The sequence below is a fragment of the Sceloporus undulatus genome, chromosome 5, assembly GCF_019175285.1.
Source record: "Sceloporus undulatus isolate JIND9_A2432 ecotype Alabama chromosome 5, SceUnd_v1.1, whole genome shotgun sequence".
Classification (NCBI taxonomy): domain Eukaryota; kingdom Metazoa; phylum Chordata; class Lepidosauria; order Squamata; family Phrynosomatidae; genus Sceloporus; species Sceloporus undulatus.
In genome coordinates, this window is record NC_056526.1 from 24731707 (window position 1) to 24756278 (window position 24572).

General features: G+C 40.7%; 1 protein-coding gene across 2 annotated transcripts in view; it reads right to left on the reverse strand.

Moving 5' to 3' along the window:
• Nucleotides 1–1918: 1918 nt before the first annotated feature.
• TMEM178B (transmembrane protein 178B) overlaps nt 1919–24572 on the reverse strand; it is a 367738-nt gene continuing 345084 nt past the window's right edge. The window contains exons 4-5 of one of the 2 annotated variants that reach the window (XR_006104266.1): nt 10037–11091; nt 1919–3138 (exon numbers count right to left, since the gene is read on the reverse strand). Coding sequence is in view for 1 of the 2 variants with exons in the window: in XM_042470422.1 (XP_042326356.1) it covers nt 10841–11091 (251 nt within the window). In the remaining variant the exon portion in view is untranslated. Of the gene's footprint in view, nt 3139–8392; nt 11092–24572 lie in introns of those variants that run through there. The other variant, XM_042470422.1, reaches the window with a different exon arrangement.

Below are 24572 nucleotides of genomic sequence, written 5' to 3' on the forward strand. Positions count from 1 at the left end.
CACTCTTACAAAGACATCATAACTATTTATGGCATTTCTTATTTGCTTTGTTGCAAGATCTACACAGAAATTGGGGAAAATTGGGTGGGAAGGCATCTATTTCTCTCAGAATCCCTTAGCAAGCATTCTGTTTCCTCTCTGACATACTGTCTCAGGTAATACCAGTCAGCATGGTCATGGAGACATGTGATCTGTTTCTGCTGCAAAATGCCTTGCATATATACAATCATGGCATTTTCTCAAGTATATAAAACTCTATGCATAGGCACATTTGATCTGTGGCTTGTGGCATTCTGTTCAAGCTCTAAATGTATAAGTGACTATATGAGTGGCCCATGTTCTAAGCAAGGAGAGCATCTCAGTCCAAAATAATTGACATAAGTGGTTGTTCCCTGCTTGGACGATGAACCATCCCTGTGCACCTAATCCAGTTTTGTCTTATTTTTGGAGCTGTGCAGTCCCACACTATTTTCTTATGCTTCTGGGGTGGTTTAAACTGGCTTTGAGAGGCAAAGTATTTAGGCAAAGATGCAACCAGGAGTGCAGCAATGGGTTGGTGAGGGGAAGAAGGTTTTGCCCTGAAATAAAAATTCTGCCGATGAAATTTTCCTTTGGTCTCTAAATTTCTACCTTCAGTTAAGCATTTGGAAATACAGTTTAGGCTTTCAAAGCAAAGGGGCAGATAAAGTGAAGAAGGGAATGCAAACACAGCAAAAATGTGAGTTCTAGGTGTGAATAATGTTCAGTGTTTTACTGCAATGCTAGAAATTTGAGGATCAAGGGTAAATTTCATGGGAGGCAGAATTCTTCTTTTGTTGGTGGAAATGATTTAAACCCTTCCCCCCAATATTTATATCCATGGATATATATAAAACCTTGCAGCCTCTGTGTACTCTTGACTCCATGAGATTTGGAATATGTTTTCCCATTGTATTAGCCATTTCTTGAAACTTTTGGAACAGTTTCCTTTCTGTTGGTGAGTGACATATAATCAACAGCTTATATTTTCTGAGTGACTACTGGATGACCTAAGGGTCTACTGTCAAAAATGTATAGCTATCTTCTTTAGGATTTGATTTCACTCATGTTTGCTGTTGTATGACAAAGCCAATCTGATAATAAAACTCAGGCTGCAATTTTATTTATCTGGGGGGAAGCTTCACCACACTTAAGGTGACTTACTTCAGAGTAGACATATATAGGATTGTTACATTCATATTACTCTAGGAGAATAGAAACTTGTTGAGCTGTGTTAATTGCAAATATTATTATAACAATAATTAAAAACACAAAATTATGTGACAAGAAATTAGAATAAATTCTAACTACTGAATCTCATACAGTCACCCAACCATATCCATGGATTCTCCATCCATGGAATCAACCAACAATGGTTCAAAATATTCCACAAAAATAAAAATACAAAATGAAAACCTTGATTTTGCTATTTTATATAAGGGATGCCATTTTACTATGCCACTGTATATAATTTGACTTGAACATCCATGGATTTTGGTATCCATGGCGGGAGGGGGGTCCTTGGTAAACCCAGAGGATACCAAAGGCCTATTGTATTTGCTTTCAAGAATATATTGTTCCAACATAGATAAACAAGTTCACAGTAGCCAGTCATGACTGAAGATCATGAGAATTATTTCAAAATGAGTACTGGTAGCAGAATTCTCAGAGCAGAAAAGATGGATGGACCATATATTAGGTTGCAGCTCCATGCAGTTTCTCCACATTTCTGTGGGAACTGGCTGGATTCTCAAGTTTCTGTTGAGATAATCACATTCTACTCTGTCCAATGAATTCTGCAAAAATGATATCTGTGTCAATCCACAAGAGTTGCCTATCAGGTAGCACTATAGGTTGATAGGACACAGGCAGTGCCAGAGAAAAATTGCAGAGATAATAGGCCATGCTGATATTCAGAAAGTGGGAACATTTGATTTGATGCTGTACCACATTAGGCTGCAGAATATGTATGTAAATGTGTTTCATGATGCATATTTCAAAATAAAACTCTTAGCTCACAGAAAGTGAGCATATCAGGGGGAAAAGATTTGGCCTCCTCCTTACGTTTCTATATGCAAGGGAGACCTTTCCCCAGAAGGAGGAGCATTCAAATATGGAAACCTGTGAAGTGGGACAGTCCAGGAGTTATACCATTTGATTCTGCCAGGTCTTATGTCCTATTGCTAGCAGTGGGATTCATAGCTCACTCTTGGATTTGGGAACAGTATGGTTGTAGTTCCTCTGTAACTCCAACTCACACCTTCCACTAATGCAGAAGTATAGAAATTACATGGGAGAAATGAAATCACATAGGAAGAAGAAAACTAGATTGGGGGATGAAATTTGTAAAATTCTTTCTGCGTGATTCCTCCTTTCATGGTGTCTGCATTCATGCAGTTCTGCAGTGGCATGGCACAGTGCTTGGAAAAATCCTTGTAAGCCCACCTCTCCCAGAATCTAGCATGATCACTGGTTGGGGATTCTCTGTTTGAATTCCAAGAAAGGAGCTTTTCCAAGCTGGGGGGAATGAGAAAAAGGTACAAGATTAAAGGGCCACTGTCCATGCTGTTCCTGGAATGGAAGCATTTGGCTTATAGTTGGTTATAACTATTGGAATGTGCCAAGGAGAGGAGACTCAAACCATGTTAAAAATATATACAGCTTCCCATTTGTTGTTGCTTAGTCAGGTGATATCATAATGTCACTTGCCAGGAAAATAAACCACCACAGAACCCTTTTGGCAAGCATACATCTTGGCCAAGGTCAATGCAGCTGATGAAGGATAACCCAACAAGAGCAGATGCTTGGAGGTGCTGATAGGAACAGGATAGTAAAATAATTTGTTGGAAAGAACCACTTCACCTCTCCTCACTTTCTCCCCAATAAACTTTTATGACATTGACTTTATTATGACACAGAGACCTTACAAGCCTTTCAGACAGGTTTTTTTCTTTTTTTTTTCTTTTGACAGCAATACATGCAAACAGTTTCGCTTGAGAACCGGTGACTTCTACAGTAATAGGAACAACGATAGAGGCTTTGATGCGTTCCATTTCCCTTGCCCCTCTGAGAATGGGGGAGAACCAGGAAGGCAGCATCAAGGGTGGTCTTGGTAAATTCCTTAGGAAAAAAAACAACCCAATGAATGCTGCCTCTTTGAATTCACTTAACAATTGAATCCCCCCTCCCCTCCCCTTCCCTTCCCTTCAGTTCACAATTTTAAGTTTGTACATTTTTTTTACAGGCATCTGGATCCCAAAACAGTCACACATGGAAGGCGCTGATATGAAAATGGAATTCATGGAATAGAAGGTTTTCTATTTATATCAAACATTTTCATGAGAAAGAGACAGAGGGAGGGAGGGAAGAGGAACTGAGCTGAAAATGAGCTGGGGTGCACAGTAACACTGAATGTTAGGGTAAATTTGCATGGGAAATTTTTTGAGGCTCACCCATTTTCTTTGTTGCATCTAATTCACACAAAGCAGACATGATTAGATCTTGGGACAAGCACTTTTTGGGATTATGCTTTTCAGCATGGCCAGTAACATCTGGGCAATGTAATCTAAAAAGTTACACTTCCAGGTTTGGGACATGACTGCTCTTCATCAGACACTAAAGATGCAACATGTCTGCATTAGATGAAGCTGTAATTGGGCCAAGACCAGGTAAAAGAGCTCACTATAAATGAGAGTATGCTCAAGATCTTATTTGATGCTAGCAGAGCATAAAGATCTTCTAGTGGATGTATGCATAGTTCAGGAGGGTATGGAGGGCTTTGCTATTGCCAGCTGGCATTTTGTTCAGTATGATAGCCTAACTGCTAGGGATTCGAGTTTTCAATAACGAATGACTGAACATGACCCTGCAAAACCACCTTTGCTGCCTGGCAGTGCCCCTACCAAAGTGTTCCTAAGGCGCTGGAGATCAGAGTGCTGGGTGTCCTGGGACAAACAGTTGTGGCAGGACCCCAAAGGGGTCTCTCCAGCTGCCTGTTTTTAGGACACCCCATGACCAGGAGAGCACCATGGACATCTTTTCCCAATTCCCTGATATCTGGACACTGAGAAATTATTCAGTGAGAGCACTTCCAAGCTCCAAAGGTTAGTTGGGGGGAGTATCATTAGTTGTAACTACATCATCACCTGTAGCCTTATCTAAGAAAGTAAAATGATGGTGCTCCATCATTATTGTTATGATGACAATGCATGATCTTGGCCATTGTTTGTAAGGCTGGAGTATGCTTGCTGATGAAATCATTAATTGATCAGTCAGTATTCATCAGTCACATACAGAATAAACCCAGCTAGCGCCACAGCCATGCCCTATGAAATTGACATTCAGGGCAAGTGGTGTTGCTAAAAGGCTTCGATGCACACATCATAACGCAGGCAATTCTCAAATGATAAATCATCTGTCTGTGCCACTTAGTCCAGAGAAACTGTTATCTTCATTCAGATATGCTTAGCCGTCTCTCTCTCTCTCTCTCTCTCTCTCTCACACACACACACACACCAGAAATAGTCTGGGCATTGATGTGCAACAATGTTCCATTCATGATGTGAAAAACTAAGTAACCACTTAAGGCAGGAGTGCAGAGTGTCTGGCCCTCCAGATGTTTCTGGACTGCAAATCCCATCAGTAAGAATGTCCAGAGGTGAGGGATTATATCAGTTATTGCAGTCTAACCACAATTAGAGGCCCGCAGGTCACCCATGCCCACTCTTTATCTAAGAAAACACTTCACCAGTTGATGAAGACAGACTTCCACAACCTGGTATTAGACCTATGTTTTGGAATGCAATTCCCACCATCCAGACCCAGCATGGCTATATTGAATGGGGAGCGTGGTTGACTAGAATCCTGTTGGTTAACCCCAATTAGAGTAGACCCATTGGATCAATTATTTAATGGAGAGGCAACAAATAGATAAATCCCATTGATTCAATGGTTATACTTTAGCTGAGATTAACAATTGGATTCAAGATATTGTGTGACACAGCTGGAGGGTATTGAATTGGGAAGGCTAATAATGCAAAGGGGCAGATGAGAGCTTCAGCTATTCTCATAAACCACAAAATCCATTATTCAAAAATTTACATATATACATCTGTGTAAGCATGCGCGCACGCGCAAACACACACACACAAAGAGAATTTTGAACCAAATTTGCCATTATGTTACCCTAGTTAATGTAGAAACTTGTCACAACTGTCCTTAGGAGATCATAACACTAGGTAAAGGCCTAATGCTGTACTTTCCATGAAAGGAAATTTGCATTTTGTTACTGATATTTTTCAGGGAGTACAGGAGGGCAGAAGGTATCCAGAGGCAAAACAGAGAGTGCCAAATCTAATGCAGCAAAGTGGGGAGAAAGAGAAAGAGAGGTGCGAGAGGTGTGCTGCATACAGTGATGGTGGGTGATTGCTCCCATGTCAGTGGGACAGTGAATCCATTCCAAGTACAACCAGAATTGAAAGGAGCTATCCAATGTGCTGAACCTGATTTACCTACCTTTCAAGTTCAGACTAGAACCCAGGATTGATATACTATCTCACTGACACGGAAATCACTCACCACCATTGCAAAATTGAAGTGGAGGGGGAAAGTTGAAGTAGAGGGGAAAATTGACAGACACTCCACTCCCTGACCAGCCTATAAATGAGGTAATAACATTTTCAAGTTTTATTTCAGTCTATCTAACTCTGTGCCAGATTTGCTTACAGAAAATCAGGGAATGAAGCCTTCAGGCAAGCAAAGGCTGGATATATTTTTCCTTAGTGGAGTTCCTACTTCATTCCAGCAGTTTAAAATTAGTAGCTGGTACAAGGTTGTGTTTAGGGCATGGAGGATTGACATTTTCACCACCAACCCTCCCACCAGCGTTTGTTACAGTTCTGTGTCTTTCATAAGTTGAATTTGCAATCAGAAATGTGCACCGCTGGGTTTAATGCTGACTGTCCTGTAACTGGACTTAAGAGTGTTGTTGTTGTTATGTGCTTTAGGCAACCCTAAGGGGTTTTCTGGGCCTGAATTGCTTTCACTAGATGGAAATTAAGTGCATGTTTTGCCTGCTCTACAACATGTCTGTCTCATTCAAGAAGAGCATTGCAAGCAATGGATTTTACAGTATCACATGAATGGTGAAATCACATACTATTCTGCATTAAGCTGTGTGTGTGGGGGGGAGTGGGTGGGTGTGTCTGTGGGCACACACATGTGTGAGTTTCAGAGGTTGGAACCAAGGATGGAAAAGTTACTCTTCAAAATGCTCTATATTATAGATGCCACATTAGACTTTACAACAGAGAAACTGAAATCACCAATGAGAGGAAAAATAGTAAAGGTCCCCTAGTTTTTACTATTTTATATCAGAAGAGGGAGCAAAAAATTTGTGGAAGATCAAATGAGAAATCTATAAAGGAAGACACTAAAGTGTTTGGAAATTGCTCTGTAAAAATAGTAATGGTTCAAATTAGGTGTCTGAGTTTCCTTTCGGCTCCCAGGAGTTATAAATAATTCAGCTCATCCAAACAGAAGACATTCTAAATCTAACGGCTTGTTGTGGAGGATTCCAACCTTTTCCCTGTGCACCCTCCACTACCACACAACATCTGTCTAATGAAAGTGTAGCTTTATGCTGTGAGCTAGATGAAACCAGCTCCACATTCCTCTGTAGTGTAGTTATATTCTTGCTGGATGAGACCTTCTGACAAGGGGAAATGATGTAGCAAAATTATGTTTAAAGTATTGCCAAGCAGTTTCCGTTTGTTTCCCTTTGTTTTCTTTTGTTTTGTCTGTCGAGACAAGCTGCTGCCGGAGGTGAATGACGAAAAGAAAAAGAAAAAAATTGGAGAGCATCCAGTAGAATCCTCAGAAAAGAAGACACATCTCAGGATGAGCTGGAATTCTCCACCAGCTACTTAGTTAAATATACCATACTATACTGCTCCAAGAGAAGGAGGTCCATTTTGGTGGCAATCAGGGCATGGAGGGCATGACATTTCCACCCATCTTCCACTAGCAAGTAAGACAGTGATGAGGACTTGCAAGAGGAATCCTGCTTCTACTTGTCATAGCCTCACTTGCTGGTGGGAGGGTTAGTGGTGAAAATGTCAATTCCCCATGTCCTAAACACAACCTAGACCTCCTCCTCTCAGAACAGCTGCTGCCGGATAAAGTAGATTTTGGAGGGCAGTCAAAATCATGCCAATAGTGCCATGATCATGGCTGCATAGGGACTGTGAGTATGGTATAATTACAGATGTATAGGTTATGCATCTATATCTGCGACAGTGAACGCCATCCAGGATCTTTATTTACTAACCATCCAGGATCTTTAGGGGACTATATAAAAGAACCAGAAGTCTTCTTTTCCTTTGTAAAGTGAATGACAAAATGCTGCCATCCCTCCATTCCCAAGAAAGTGTTCAGATGGGCATTTGAATCTTACTCCAACATTGGTGATGGGCCAATGCCCTCTTGGAGGACCAATGCCACCTTGAGAAATTCTTCTACATCAGTAGACAGCAATGCCTGGGAGCAATTTTGCCTCCCCAAAACCTGCCACAGGCCACATTTTTTTTTCAAATCTAGAAATGCCTTATATCTTGCTTTTAAAAAGAATAGCTGTTTCTGGATTATTTAAAAAGTAGTGATCCTTCTTTTTGACTGATTTTTTTTTTTAATGGAAGCAATGAAGGATACATGCATGATTCACACCCATGGTAGATATCTTGCTTCAGTCTCTCCTGTAGCTCCCAATACCGAGACAAGCATATGCCAGTTTATTCACTTGCAGCTGCACACTTAGCCTTCTGTCTTTTGCACTGTTGATGCAAAAACACAGAGACTTCTTGAGGAATCCATTGTTCTCTGCTGACAAAGAGGCCTGCGACTAGGGACGTAGCTAGGATTTTAGGAAGGGGGGGGTTCCCGGCTAAGTGCCACCATTATAATGGGGCTTGAGTGTGGCAGTGCAGCAGCACACACCATTCATTTTTCTAATGGAAGGGGGGGGTCCGCACCTCAAGAACCCCCCCCCCCGGCTACGTCCCTGCTGTGACCTCACTGGAATGAAGACATATTGGATTGCAAAAGAGGGATCCCTGTTGAGATGCAAATGGACTTTAAATTTCCTGAACTTTGAAAATCTCCCTATTGCTGTATGGCCAGAAGAGGGAGGAGCCAGCCTGCAAAAGATATTCTCCCCAGCATAACATCTTAACTAAGGAGTGAAACAACATGTAGGCATCTGACTAACATCTCCAATTGTTTTTTCCCTCCTGTTTGGTTTGTAACATCTTGCTTGATGAAGAAGCCCAAGGAGCTTCGAAAGCTTGCAACAAGTATATTATGCATTTCGGTTGGCCAATAAAGGTATCACTGATGGATTTTTGTTTGTATTTGTTAAATGGCCATGTTTTTTTTAAAAAAACAATACTATGCCTTTGATAGTCTCTGCATGAAGATGAATAAGGCTCCTGTGATGATTTACAAGAAGTGAAAGAACTGAGGCATCGGTGACAGTTCGATTTATGCATCCTAAAATTAATTAAGCAGTGGGTTCAATTACTCCCTTCCTCCCTCTTTTGTGACCAGTTTTCTAGTAACCTTTATATTTGTCATCATGGCTGAGCAAGATTTGGATTGGCACAAACTAGTGAAGGGACAGCTTGAGAGTGAGGGATAATCCTTCAATTGGGTGGGACAGCAATTTCTTATTTTTTTTAAGTGTTTTTTTAAAAAAATAGATTTTGTTAGATTTCCAAACTATGTTTTTAATGTGAGAGGAGAAAATTAAAATTCTTCCATATCAATCCTGAAATTGAAAGCACCACAAACTGAGTATTATGCGATTTATCAGCAGGTTCAGAGAGGTCTGGGAAAGGTGACATGACCACTAAGTTGCTATTGGTACCAAATGTTTGGAAAAGACATGTTGCTATGTCATCTGCCTTTGTTATTTTTTTTAAATAATGGGGCTTATTTTCTAATTATTGTTCCTTGCACTTTATGTGAACTGGAATATTAAAAATGAGTCCTCATATATGTGCCTCCTTGCATGTAACCATCCAGCATTGTTATACTATTTGATGCCCTTCTCCACAAGACAGTATTGTGCAGAGTGCATGACTACTGACTGCATTAAGCATTTCTGTCTTTTTCTCTGTCTGTCAATCTACATAGGGATTATTCAGACTATAGGGCATATTTTTATTTTTTGGGGTGACATATTGCTTTTTATGTTTTCTAAGCAGCAGGCTTATGAAGAATGAGTAAGGAAAGGGGAAGAAACAGACGGAGGGAGGGAGGGAGGGAGGGAGGGAGAGTGAGAGTGCTTCAGTTATAGTCACAATCATGTCATAAAAGATTTGAGTTTATGCAAAATGGATTTCCATTCTTTGCCTCTAACTCTTACAGCTTTACATATGTGGAGGAGACCTTTTCTCTCAAACACAAGGAGATCCCTGGTGAAAAAGGACAGCTTTTGATGACCAAATATGAGGCAGCTTATTTTTGGTGAACATGGACATAACTAGAGACACTGCTTTTTATCCCTTATTAGCAACACTTCATCCTGAGTTCCTCTCCTCTACAATGGCTTTTTACTCTGTTGTCTATAATTAACAAAAATAAATAAATAAATAGCAGCAACAACAATGACAACAACAACAGAACCCTCCAAACACCTCTTGCACAGTCACTCAAGCAAGAGCAACAGACCACAAAGGCCACTTTTCCCATCCACAATGCCTTCTGCACAGAATAATAGCAATTCCTGGTGATCCATAGTGACACACATACACACGCACACACACACACACACGAGAAGAACAAAATCCGGCCTATGAGACTTGCCATCTCACAACAGACCCTTTCCTTCATAAATGTACAGGCCTTGATGCCTTCAGTCACTAACATGGTGAGAATGGTTTGGTAGATGATCACACATCAATGTTTGAACTGATTTCCTTTTAAAAAGAAAAAAGGGAATGGAAGGGGGAGTTATACACACATGTATCACAGCATTTTGGTGGGGCTCTCGCCTGGGTTTCGGTCAGCAGTTCAGCCTCCTTGGTCAGCCTGGATGTAAGGCAGTCAGAAGTTGAAAACAGGATCCACTGAAGCATCTTCATTTGCAGTTATATTCTGTAGAATTCTGGATCCCCTCCCTTAAAGTTTAGCAATGGAAGGGGAAACCTTTCTTAATGTTCTATTTCATTCCCTTTTGTTGGTAATTCAAGAGAGACAAAGAGAGAAAGAACAGGCAAGATTTGTGGTATGTTGTGTTTTGTTTTTTTAAAATAAGAGAGAGTGCAGGAAGGGGGATTCTGAAGATGGCCTTCAGGAGGTTACATTTCAGAGAGGTAACTTGAATGTTTTCGTTTATTTTCAGTTTGTATTTCCCCAATTTGTAGCAGACAAAATTGCGCTTTTGTTTCAAGCTTCCTGTACAGACTCAGTAGTATCACACACACCCCAAGACATCCATTTCCCCCTCCCCATCCCTACCACAACCCCTGACAACTGGCAGTAGACAGATGCAACAATATGTTCACTGGACTTTGAACTGGGATGCTGAAGACTTTTTTTTTTAAAGAACTAGATGGAAGCGCGATGTTGCAGAGCAGCTATTCCCACCTCCAGAAGAAAGAGCAAGAGCAATACAAAGTCTGTAGAGAAGATGTAGGCGCCATATTAGACTCCACTCTACCTTGGCACTGGCATCTGTTTGAGATCTATATATAATATATGTTTATGTATTTATATATATATAATATTTATAATATGTATATTTATAGGTTTGTTTGTGTTTGTTTTAGCACACTGTCCCATTCTCAGGTCTGGTTTTAGGGCAGTTGGTCCTGGGGACAGGTTGCACAGAGGGGGCCAAGGTGCAGAAGAAGCCAGAGATCAAAGTGAGACCCAGGCCCCCCCAGGCACAAAACATTGACCATCCATAGCCGTGGCTGATGTCGTCAGGAAGTCCGTACAGGTACCGTGGGTATCGGGAGAGCTCAAAGTTGATTCCAGCCACGCATGTGCACAGTGAAATGATGCAGAAGGTTCCTGGAGGAAAAGAAAAGGGGACAGAGAGGCAGGGGGAGGAGAGAACAATAAAAAGAGGTTAGACTTTTAAAAACCACTGCTTCACTGCTGGAGAAACAGATAAAGAAAAGACAATGCCAGAACCAGCAGAACTGTGTTAACTATCCCCTCCAAACCTATGCCAAATTTTTGCAGTTGCTTTGCAACAAAACACCTGCACTGGAAAAAAATGGCAAAAAAATGGCAAAGTATGAAGCAGATTTCAAATTTCAGTGTTTCTAATTAACAAAGTTGAGCAGCAGTTCTACAGAGTGAATTTCATCTCTTTATTTTAAATACTTTAGGTCTACTATTCTACTGCAAATGTAAAACAATCAATCTAGCACTTTACAGTTAAACAAACATATGTATTTCATAAATAAAAGTAAACTTTAAAAAAATTTATTTAATGTTTTTATCAATTTGGGAAAAATAAATTTATGTCTTATCTGTAAAACATTGTCTTCATAGCTTTTTAATAGGACGGATGTGCTTCATGCAGCGATACTGGTTTTTCAACATCAGGGTGGAAGGCACTAACAATAAGTCTTAAATCCCTTATTCAGTTCAGTTATTTTCACTCTGTTCTTTGCTCAGAAAGAAGCTGGGTGACTGCACTGAAGCCTTGCTTTACTAAATATGGCATTGGGAAAGCAATAAAGTTCATCTAAACTCTGTTCCACAGTTCAGGTTAGTGGGCAGAATTGTTTCTTCTTGTAACCAAAAATCTTGGTATGATTTTTTTCAAATTTTGCCTCAACTCAATGTCATTTGAAGTGAAATAAGTTCTTCTGCCACTATTCTTGTTTCCTTGTTGTTTGTATCTCAGAGTGGATTGGTCACCCAGTCTTATTACAGTCTACACTTATTAGATGCACAGTGTGAAGTAATGAGGAAACAGTGATCTTTAAACTGGTGCACTTCTCACTATAAAGCATGAGCTAACCAATAATAAGGAGAATACTCAGCATCAGTTTAGTAGCTCTGGATGCTCAAAGCACTTCACATTCATTTTCCTGCACTTCTTCTACCCACCCTAAATATAAGTTTTGTTACTCTGCTAACTGGTATTGAAAGGCTGCAGCAGAATAGATAAGTCCTTTCTAAGTCTTTAACCCATCATTTCACATCATCTCTCAGTCTATGTGGACAGTCACATGTTAGATTAGGACTATAGGGAGCTACCCTATACTGAGTGCAAAGGGATCTTGCAGCACCTTTGAGACTAACTGAAAGAAACTGGTAGCATGAGCTTCTGTAGACTTGAGTCCACTTCCTCAGATCTGTATACTATTGAAAGTTTCAGATCTGAGGAAGTAGATTCAAGTCTATGAAAGCTCATGCTACTAGCTTCTTTCTTTCAGCTAGTCTCAAAGGTGCTACGAGATCCCTTTGCATACTAATTTTCCAGGCTAACACAGCCATGCCTTTCAATTCATACTGAGTCACACTGATAGTCTATGGGCAGGGTACAAACCGCCGCTTTGCGGCGCTCCCCCGCCGCCGCCATTTGCTCCGTGTGGGAGCCGCAGCAGCCAAACCGCGCGGCTCCCGCGTGGAGCAAAAAAGAAGCTCCATTTCGGAGCTTCTTCTTGTGGTGCCTCTATGACGTCGCGAGGCGCCTGGCGCGGACTCGCGATGTCATAGGCGCCGCGACACGTCTGGACGCTATGCGTCCAGTACGTAAAGATGGCGGCGCCCATGTAGAAGGGGCGCCGCAATCTTGTACGTATAGGATACATACTAGGGTTAGGGGTGTGTGGAAGCACCACCCCTTCCTAACCCTAGTACGTATCCTATACGTACTATATGGTGGTTTGTATCCCGCCTATTGAGTCATCTATCATCAGCTCTGACAGGCAGTAGTTTTCCAGGGTTTTACCAATTCTTCTTGGACCTATCCCCACCAGTCTCTAATCCAAGGCTGTCATTGCTCCACTTTCAAAATCAAACAAGTCTGTGTTCAGGGTGACAGTATGGTCTAAAATTTTTTATAGTATACATATAAGCCCAAAACACAAAACTGTAGTTTTGTGAGACATTTAGACTTCTGTGTATGAGAGCTCTGGTGCCACAATAAACTACAATTCTCAGGATTCCCTAGCACCAAGATAGAGCATTTAAAGTGGTCTCAAACTGGATTATTTCTGCAGTGTGTTTTGTACCATTGTAAAGACTAGGGCAATCAAAGCTGAGAGCCACAGAATTCTACCATCTTTTTGTCAGCTTCTGCATTAATTTAAAGATAATAGGCAGCCATCCCTAACTGGGTATGCCCCAAGCATTGTAAACTTTTATCATCCTCAGCCAGCATGAATGCTGGCCATGCCAGCTGGATATAGTGAAGACTGCAGTCCAACACATTTAGAGGGCATATGGTTAGGCAAAGCTGTTCTGGGACATGCCTTTTTTTAGAGGAAAAAGAAATAGAACAGAAGAGATCAAGGCATCTACTAGGCCTTGTAGAAGTTGTTGGAATACAACTCCCAAACCCCTGTGGGCACCTGTTGCAACTCTAAATTGCAGTGTTACTCACTGACATGAAGGTCTGATCAGGTCATCCTGAAGCACTGTTGCCCCCCACCAGCAGAGACCTCTGCCACTCTGGACTTTTAAGGTGGGTTTCAGGGTCATGTGTGGTTGTGGTAATAATGCTATTATCAGGAATGAGTATACAAAATAGTTACAATGTCCTAAGTCTAATTTAGGACATTGCAACTGACAGGATGTCAGCCATTATCTATGTTTTCATTTTTTGTAAAAAAAGACATTTGCAAGCTGGCAAAATTCATAATGACCTCCCTGCCAATCTGGAGCCCCACCACCTTAATAATAGTTTCAGAGTCTCTGGTCTACCTAGAGGATTCAAGTTGCATGAGCACATACATATACACACAGAATACACCTGTATATCCTCCACAATAGGCTTCCAATATCACCTACCCAATTAATTTCATTCTACTCCACCCTGGCAAAGCATGCCAAAGACATTCAAGTAACTCAAGATGTGGACTTGGTCCAAAAAAATGCAGCATTCTTATTAGCTCCTGAAATTATTCCAGTGCCTTATCAAATTATTGAAGAATAAAGCTCCCCTCCCTCCCTGCTCGATGGTGACAAGGTCTATTCTGCTGGAGCAGCTTTGCAGCAAGCTCCTTCTGTGCATGGATTAAACGCCTGAGCAGCACGAGGCTCTTGAGAGCGCTTTATTGTTCAACACACACTTGCCTAGAATATAAATGATTGTTTAATTACACACCGTAGCCTCATCATCGGCTAACAGACGGGTGTGTGACAGATAGGGTTTAGTTTAAATCTGCCCTTATTTATTTATTAAAATACTTTGGAAAGAACAAACAGCCTGATTGGCTAAGGCAGAGCCTGGGCCATGTGAGATGAGAAATCCTCCTGGATCAGAATTTAATATACCTCTTGGGGGGGGGGGGCAGAAAAACTAACTGACAAAAACCTAAGATTCACAACAGACAACTGAAATTCTTTTTGTCGAATGAAGCTGGGCTGGTTCTCACAGAGCTCAGAAAAGTTAATTTTCTGGACTACAGCCCTTAGAATCATCCAACCAGTGCAGGATTCTGGGAGCTATAATTAAGAAAAAGGTAAAGATTTCAAGATTTCTGCCTTCAATGAGCAAGTGGCTGCATCCATTCTTGGCAGAAAACATGTGAGGAACTCTGGGTCTGTCTCTGTGTATTTGGCAGCTGGGAAATGCACAATCATGATAACCAAAATGGCTTCTAGCTGTCATCTTCTACAGTTTGGGATACTTCGAAGACATAGCTGTGTTAGTCTGGAAAATCAGTATGCAGAGGGATCTTGTAATACCTTTGAGACTAACTGAAAGGGAGAAATTGGTAGCATGAGCTTTCATAGACCTGAGTCCACTTCCTCATGCATCTGAGGAAGAAGATGCAAGTCTACAAAGGCTCATGCTCTCTTTCAATTAGTCTCAAAAGTGCTAAAAGATCCCTTTGCAGTTAGGTATACAATAGGGATGAAAAGAATATTTACTACTATTCACTTCTTGGATGAGAAAAGGATTTGCTGACAACCTGTTGAGAATAACTCAGAAGTGAGATTTTTGTGTGGTTTTATCCTGGTATTCACACATTCCAAAGCATTCTTAATGACTAGTCTGTGCAGAAATGCATGTGCCTTTTCCGTAACCTCCAGTCTTCTTTTATTTATTTATTAATAAATAAAACATGTTTCCTGCATAGGAAATACTAGTTTTGCACATAAAACAATGCTTCTTCTATAGGAAACATGCTTCCTGTGCAAAACAAAAACAAAAACAAAAAACCATGCATAATTCTCTGGGGAGAATACTATGCTGAAATATTAATTTTGTCCCACAGTGGAAAGAGAAAAATGGAAACTACTCCTTGCATGCAAGGATTAAATAGCCAAAGATTTATATTTCTAGTGCAAATACTCCATAGTGGTTTAAAGGCACCAGATCCCATATGATCTTGGAAGCTAAGCAGAGTCAGCCCTGGTTAGTACATTGATGGGAGACCACCAAGGAATACCCAGGTACTGTAAAGCACATTTCAGAGGAAGGAACTGGCAAAACCACCTCTGAGTATTTTTTGCCTAAGGAAAACCTGAAATTCATAGGGTCACCATAAATCAACAGGCAACTTGAAGGAACACACACAAACAGAGAAAGTACTTCAGTTCTCTGCATTTTGGGATGCACCCATCCTATTGCCATTGTGATTTCACAGCCAGCCCAGCAAAACTCCAGGGTCACTTGCCTTCCCAGGGCTCCCCAAGCAGTGCAAGTTATGTTTGTATGAAGATACTGGTCTACTTTAGTACACTCTCTGTGGGGTTCCCTTCAAAACGTGTTTGGAAACTTTGGCTGATCTCTAATATTTTTCTAATATTGAAGCCAGACCATTAAACAGGGTCTAGTTAGTGGAAACATGTCAACAGCCTTGTTACAACAGTTTCACAGGGTAGCACCCAGTCAACAGGCCAATTCAAAGAACGATAAAGCAATTCTGGGCCAGTGTACTTGAAAGATTGAATGCTACCATACAAGGCTGCCTAGATTTTAGGACCTTCTGGGAAGGCCTCTCTCTCGGCCTCCTGTGAGGCTGATGGAAACATGAGAGAGGTGCTTCTTGTTGAATGCTCCCAGACTTTTGAATTTCCCACCAAAGAAAAGTAGACTGACTCTCTTTTCCACTGCCAAACAATGACCTTTTTATCCAATCCTGCCTTTGCCATGTTGATTGGTCTGCTTCTGAAAGGCCTCTAAGCGGTTTCATTGCTGTGCTTTTAATCATGTTCATTTATATGCTTTTAAATGACAGCTTGTTTCTAATTTATATTTTATTATTTTTAGCTGTCTTGAGAACCGTTTTGATGAAAATATGGGTTATGAATTCAATTAGATGAATAAAAACCAAACCTATGCAAATTTATGCTGAGCCTTTGCAAGGTCTGAACTCTTCTATCTCCAAACTTTTATTTTATTTTATTTTCATCCTGTCTTTCTCTCAGTATGAGACCCAATGCAGCTAAAACAATATATAACACATTTAAAAAAAAAAATTAGACAATCCAATTCAAACAATTTAAAAACATAATGCCAGTAAGACATCCCTCTCCATCTTCCTCGCAGAGTCTGTTTTAATTTCAACTGACCTTCACGATTAAAGAGAAGAAATCAGCTGCTTCTATAGCAAGGGGGAGGTCATTTAACACAATCTCTTTTTGACCTTTCAGCAATACAACTCATTCATCCTTTCTGCAGGATACATATAATAGACCTATTTCTAATCTTTTTTTTAAAAGGAGATCACTATCTCTGAATCTGACTTTGCCTTTTACTTTTCAAGGGAAACATAAGAGTTGCTGAAATTTGTCAGCCTGACAATACTGAGGACCAGAGAACACTGCTTATCTATAGAACAGAGAGATAAGGCCAACTTTTCCTAGTGAGGATGTTCAAGTTCAGGAGTTTCACAGAACTTCCTTCTCTCCCCTTTCTTTTCTGAAAAGTTCTGTGAAACTTTGAAACTTGAAACGTTGATTACATCCCTGTCTACCAAATATGCTATTTCAAACAATTTAAAACATTTTGGATCATTTCTAGTTCAATATAATCCGTGACCAAAATGGCTTTGCTTCAAGTTGAGATTGGCTTGCTGTAGTTAACTTAATTTAAAGTAAACTGAACTAAATTCATATACGGTTCTGACCTAGAAATGTGCCATTTAGTTTGGAAATGATTCACATAGGGAAATGTTGCAGATAGTCACATGTTATGATACTGAATTACAAAACCAACACACAAGTGGGAAATGCAAAATTATGCTGCAGTATTGTGCTCCTGTTGAGAATGTCTGCCAGCCAGCCAGCCATACTCCATTCTACTTTTTTGAAATAGGTGTGATTACAAGGAATGTGACAGATTCCAAGGATGTGTGGAGAGATTAACAGAACACATGGAGAATGATGTGAAAAATGACTGGATGAGAGAAGAGAAGTAGGAGGGATGCTATAGAATGGTGTGCTATGATACAGCTGAGAGAGTGTTACACAGGCATAGCAGTGGTTCTACTGCATGCTGTTACACAGTGGTACTACTGTAGTGACTACTGAGTGACTACTGAGATATCAAAACTGCTGCAGCTTCTACTAGCACCACTACCATGATCACCAGTGTTATTTGTCATAATGTCCATTTGCAACTTGCTCTTTGTACTCTCGATGCATCAAGCTTCTTGGATGAAAACAACATTTTTCTTTGTGATCTCTGTGCCATGGGGTTAGCTTATGTCTGTGTAGTGCATTGTTTGGAACCTTCTAGTATGTAGTAGAAATGAACCATCTCATTTTCAGCAACCCTTTATAAGGTGCTTCCCGCTGAAACTGCCAGTTCCTTTTCATCTGCCACTGCAGCACCAGTCTTTTTTTGGAGGGCAGGGCACTACTCCCATAAAAGCCAGCAGGGTGTGGTGGTTTGAGTGTTGGACTATAACTCTGGAGACCAGGGTTCAAACCCCACTATCCATAACCCAATGGTGACCTTGGGAAAGTCAAACTGTCTCAGCCTCTAGGGATGGCAATGACGAACCTCCTCTGAAAAAAGTTGCAGAGAAAACCCTGTGATAGGTTTGCCGTAAGTCAGAAATTACTTGAAGGCACACAACAACAACAACAACAACAACTTCAAACCACCACCATTCCATGCACAAAAGCTAACAGTTGACTGTTTATTCAGTAAAACTGATTGGACAGCGTCGGACACCATAAGAGGTCCATGGGTGAAGCAGAAGGGCTGTCTCATTCTGCCACCATGGGCTAAGTTCCATCACATTTGGTCCATGGGCCACTGTGCTACATCTCAAGGTGGCCATTTAGCTTAGAGCAGAGTTAGGTATCATGTAGCTCTCCAGATGTTGTTGGACTGAAAAGTTAATCATTCTTCACCAGTGGCTGTGGGGATCTGCAGTACAATTACATTTGGAGGACTGCATGATCCCCAGTCTCATTTTAGGAGATGCAGTGGCACACAGCTCTCTTCTACAATGGTTTACCATCTTCTCCCAGCACTTACTGCCTGAGACAGCCACCTCATTCTTCCTAATGGTAGGGTTGGCTGCCCACAGGCTCAACAGAGTTTAGAATCAAACAAATTCCTCACTCAGTAGCAGCTGAGGATTAAGTTTACACTGGCATGGGGACTTAGCAGCTGGAATTTATGAGCCTTTATTCCCCTGTTAGTTCCATGACTCATTTGATTGGAAACGGACCTTCTCAGTATTTATCTTGAGGATTACCATAAAAAAAAAAAGAACTCTGTAACAAAATTCTTAAAGTTGAATGGGCTCATTTTAATTTTATTGTGGCATGCCTCTCAGGTTTCAAACTGAGTGACATCCCTAGACTTAATATTCCTGCTCTTTCAATATGGCCACAGTTGCTAAACCTGGCAGTACTATCCAGGAGCAGAATTTTGAAAAAGGACATGGCTTACTTTCCATGGCTCTGTTAGGAGAATTTTTTGAATAATTCCTAGGGGGGGGGGGGGGGGGGGACTGCTCACTTTGCCCTTGAATTGCCACTTTCCAGGATGGGGGCCCTGAATCAGAGTCAGAGTCACCTCCCCATGGCAAAAACAAAACAAAACAAACAAACAAACAAAACAGTCAATGTGGGTCTGTCTTCCCTGAGCCAATAAAAAGCTTTGATTGAACTGGGGACAGCAACCCAAAGCAATATTTATTCCCTCTATCTCTAGAGATCTTGGTTTGGCCTTCCCCAGAGTTCATTCAGATGCCTGAAAATTGACCAGAGCTACATGGTGGATGAAAGTGCATCTTACCTGGGCTCACATTTATGCTGTTGCTTGAGTGTTATGTAGCTTGACTGGATCAATTTTCAGCCTCCACTGAAGTGTGGGAAAAGTAACTCCCATCACCACACAGGAAAGAATCAATCCAATCATGCAACAAAAGATTCAAGTGATCACTTTTCACAGGCAGCTTCCAGACAAGGACCTTTCACAGGTGCTTCCCCTTCCCTCTAGTCGCTGTTGTTTTTGCTAGCAGTTTTACAGTATACAACTTCCCTTTTGCCCAATTAAATCCACACCAGGGAGCAAGCGATTTGTTATCAAAGTTAGTTTCCCCTTCCCTTACCCCTCGCCCTCTTTTTCAGCCATCCAGATTTGAAGTTCTTCTGTTTGGCTATGAATAAAAGTGTTTATTTTATTATCATTGGTTTGACAGTCCATCAAGTGTTATTAAATAGAGTTTTTGGACCTTCAGTGATTCAGATTCTATCCAAGAATCTAGAAATCAGTGAGGTATCTAATGTAATACGTTCCAAGCAATGTCACTTTTTGTAATGGTACTATTGTGAACCTATCTATGATGATTTGATTCAGATGTTTTGCCATTCCATTTACAATTGCTCCCACAGCACCTATTATTACTGGAAACATGGTTGTTCTCTTTTCCTACAGTTACTTAATTCTCAGTGTATAGATCTTGATATTTCATAATTTTCCCTCTCTTTCTCTTCAGTTTTGCTGCCCCTCAGCATTGCCATCTCTACAATCCAGGCTTTTTCTCAATTACAATTATACCTAGTAATAATAATAAATATTAAAAGTTTTATTTTTACCCCACCTCTCTGTCAGAAGACAATCGAGGTGGCTTACAATAAAAAAAATGTTGTAATTGTTTGCCAGTTTGAATCTGAAAGTCCCATAAAACTTACATCAACATTTTCAACAATTTTTTGTTGAAAACTTGCAAGCTCTGTGAAACTATATTGAAAAAGTGTTGGATTTCCAGCTACAGTTGTCCACTGCTTTCTAGTGATGTCCTGAAACACTGCCTCTCCCTTTGTCTCAGAAAAGAGAAGGGGAATCTACTCTTGCCAGGCATGCAAACTGAAGAAAAAAGTCTTGATCATCATCTCATTTCTGTCTCCAGCATCCTAGTCTGATGGATCTGGATGGGTCTCCTCATCTGAGCCAGAGCCAAAGCTGGGGGTCCTCACATTGGAACAGGTAAAGGAGAAGCAGGTGGAATGATTGTCCCTCCATAACCGCAAACATTTCACAGATAAAAGCACACATAGTGAATAATTCCCATCCCCACAATTTCCAGTCAGTGGCTAGTAATCAGAAGTCCTCTGTATGAGAGATCCCATTAATCAAGTTACCACTTGTTAGTAATATCTTCCAACCTTTTACATATGAAAACTAGCACACGCGTGGCCAATAACATCAGAGTTTGTCAAGAGACAAGAGGTATTAATCAGGAAAAATTCATAAGCTGGGAAAGGCTGCAGCAGTTTGCTTTTGCCTGAGCTGACTGAGAAGGGCTGGATTCCACCATCTCCTCTCCTTTTCTCTCTTGCTGAGTCAACCAAGTGCAAACTACTTTGCGCTTTGGACTCACTTTGCAGCAACTGAAGCAAGCTAAGGACAAAGGGAGAAAGTAGGAAGAAGAGAAAGAAATTGGGACATTTTAAAAACAGCTGAAAAAGTGAGAGGACAGAGGATTAATTAGGACTCTCCCTTCCAAACTGGACTGTTGAAGGGTATGTCACTCCATCATTTGCACCAGCAGCCTAGGTCAGAAAAACTGCAGAATTGGTGGTGGATCATTCATGACTCATTTTTGATATGCAAGATGTACAGTATTTCTTTGTAGGATGGGGCGGCAAACTTGTTGTTGTTATTAAGGATTACACCCTCTTTGCTGGGACCACATATTGGTGGTGAGTGGAACTCAAACCAGTAGTGATCAAGATCAAAATAATAATAATAATAATAATAATAATAATAAAAACTAATTTTACTTCTCTCTCTTTCTGCTATCCCCCCGTTCTCCCTTTTCCTTCCTAATCGGAGTGCTGCCAGGAAAGGGTCAGACCATTCTTCTCAGATCACTTTGCAACTGTTAATTGCAGGTGCTTTTTGAAATTATGTTGTCAGCCCCAGGATCATATATTGTGCATGCTTGATGGAGGGAATCACAGGAAAATGGCATATAGTGTGATAATCTTACACATGTCTGTGTATACAAATGTCTATACACTGTGAATATAAATGGAGAGAATACCACCCGTATGAGCGTCCTAGATATAATTCCCATATGTCACATAAATATATGAAGTGCATGCCCTCCCACAGCCACAGTCTGTTCCATTCCTTTTTTTTTGGTCTCTGTGTGAAATGAGCAATGAAGAGGATGGGAAAGGAAAAAAACAGTTAATAGCTGAAAAATTGGGATCAACTGAGATCTCATTATAACATGGATGAAGTCTGAGTTAGCTTTGCTCAATAATATGGCATGCTCTCGCCTCTCAGATCTCTGGACCAAAGTAAATATACTTGTGCCTTCTGGTGATGAAAGTCAGCATTTGATGTTGATTGGGTGGCTGTGTGCAAAGTATGGTACTATGCATGATATGATCCTTTTTATTGCCTCTGTGTGTGTGCAGGCACACACACTTACTTGTGTATCTGTCTAAAAGCAGCAAAGAAGAATGAGGGGTGGGAGGAAGAACATTTGAAACATTTGAAGTTTACCCTTCTGAAGTTGGTTCTGAATGTTCCCATGGCAGTCAAATGCTGAAGAACTGTCAGTGGATTAAGCTAAGGGTAGCCACTTTTGTCATGCTTTTAATAGCTGCACAACAGGCAAAAACACTACAGGAGCAGCCTTCACATTGTTATGCAGGGGAAAGCAGCACTAGTGGAATGCCAGCCTCTCATGCTGCTACTGAAGTCACAAAACCACTCTGCCCAGGAGAAGAAATGAAAGGTGGCAATTCTGTTGTTTCACAATCCATACATATTTTACGCAACTTGACTTATTGATTGCCTGCAAGAAAGCTTCCCGCATTCTATTTGGTGACCTGGAACCAAAACCAGATCAATCATATTTTCCTGGTGATGTGTTTGCCCCATTTCCTGTGAATCAGTCCAGAGCTAGTCTTGCACAGAGAAACTGGAGAGCTGGTGGGTGTTTGGAGTTTCATGTAAGAACAGGAAGCAGTAAAATCAGGAATAATTAGAGTTGGTGGGAAAATTACATATTTATGAGAATACAGCAAGGTCAGGATACACTGCCTCCGCAACTGGAGGTAATATATTGTTATCATGACTAGTAGATGATGTTGACCTCTTCCCTTCTGAATCCGTTTAATCCCTACCTAAGCAGTGGCCATCATTACATCTTGTGGAAGTGACCTCTTCTGTTTAGCTATTCACAATATCAGGATGTCTTCTCAGCCCATCCCAGTTTTGTATTGGGCCAAAAGCCTTTTTTTCTTCTCCTTTCTCCCCAAGTATACAATTTTCAACACACTTTCATAATCCATAGATTTTTGTAAACATTTTCCCAGTAGTTTTCCATATTGTTCAAACATGGGCATTTTTAGTTATCTATATTTTTCAAATGTACATATGGTTTTAAGCATGCTTGTACTTTGCCAAAACATGCAAAAGAGAAGGTTAAGATGTGACACGATTGCCATGTTTAAATATTTGAAGAGGTATCATACTGAGGATAGAGCAGCTTTCTGCTGCTCCAGAGACTAGGGCAAACTACAGGAAAAGAGATTCCACCAAAACATTAGGAAGAACTTCCTGATTATAAGACCTGTTCGACAGTGGAATGTGCTGCCTCAGAGAGTGGTGAAGTTTCTTTCTTTTGAGGTTTTAAAACATAGGCTGGATGGTGATCTGTCATGAGTGCTTTGATTGTGTATGCTTGCATGGTAGGGGGTTGGACTGGATCACCCTTGTGGTCTCCTCCTTCTCTATGATTCTATATTGCCATACCCAAAAATGGCAATTAGGTGTACCAGACAAAGTGTATTTCATCTCATTGCCAGTCTTGACTTGGAATTATATCTTTTCAGATGGTTATATTTGCAGGCAGGACTGTATTTTCATTAGATAATGAGGCAACAGCCTCATGTGACAAAGGCTGTGGGGCAGTAGTGGCAGCCTGTACTCTCCAGTAGTGTCCAGTATGCCAGAAATTGCTCTCCTTGGGTGTGATGGAGGATTTTTTTTCACTGCCAATGATGAAATATGGTTCAATCATCAGTCCAGTCAGCCTTTGTACATCAAATAGAAGGGATACCATATTGTCCTTGGATTCCAGCACCAAAAAAGTCACAGGCTAGCCCTGTTTCTTGGGAAATGTGAACACATCAAACTTTTTTCTATCCTTATTACCAACACTTTATCAAGGGAAATTCATATGTAATTCCTCTTCTAGACCATCTAAACAGGTTCAGGTGCTCTGAATACCAGGTAGAGAAGGAATTCTCTAAGCAGTGGGGAATCCTGGAAATCATCTCCTTTGATTAGAAGCAACATCTCAAAGTATGGCAAGAAATGATAGATTTGCTTGTGTCCTTAAGGAATCCATCATTTGTCAACCTTGGATAGTGGTGTAGTGGCAGATTTCAAAGTGCAGAAGCTCATCATGACAGGCTCGATAGCCAGTTTTTGCAGGAAGAATCCAAATATGCTAGCAGCTTTGTTGATCCAAACAACTAACCAATTCTAATACTAATCACTGCCTCCTGGAGCAGGTCTTTTGTAAAGCTGATGACTTTTAGATTTTCCATTTAAGACCTTGGCTGCTTCCACACTGCAGAAATAATCCAGGCTGACAGGACTTTAACTGCCATGGTTCAATGCTATGAAATTCTGGGAAGGCAATGACAAATCTCCACTATACAAATCTTGCCAAGAAACCCCCATGACAGGTTTGCCTTAGGATTTCCCTATGTCAGAAATGTTAGAAGGCAAACAACAACAACAAAAGTAACAACAAAAACATGCCACTGTATAATTCTGCAAGGAAAATCTCAGAGATTTGGGGATGCCTATGTGTTGACTCATTCAGCATTTTCAAGTATTCCTTTTGTTGAGCCATTCCCTGGAG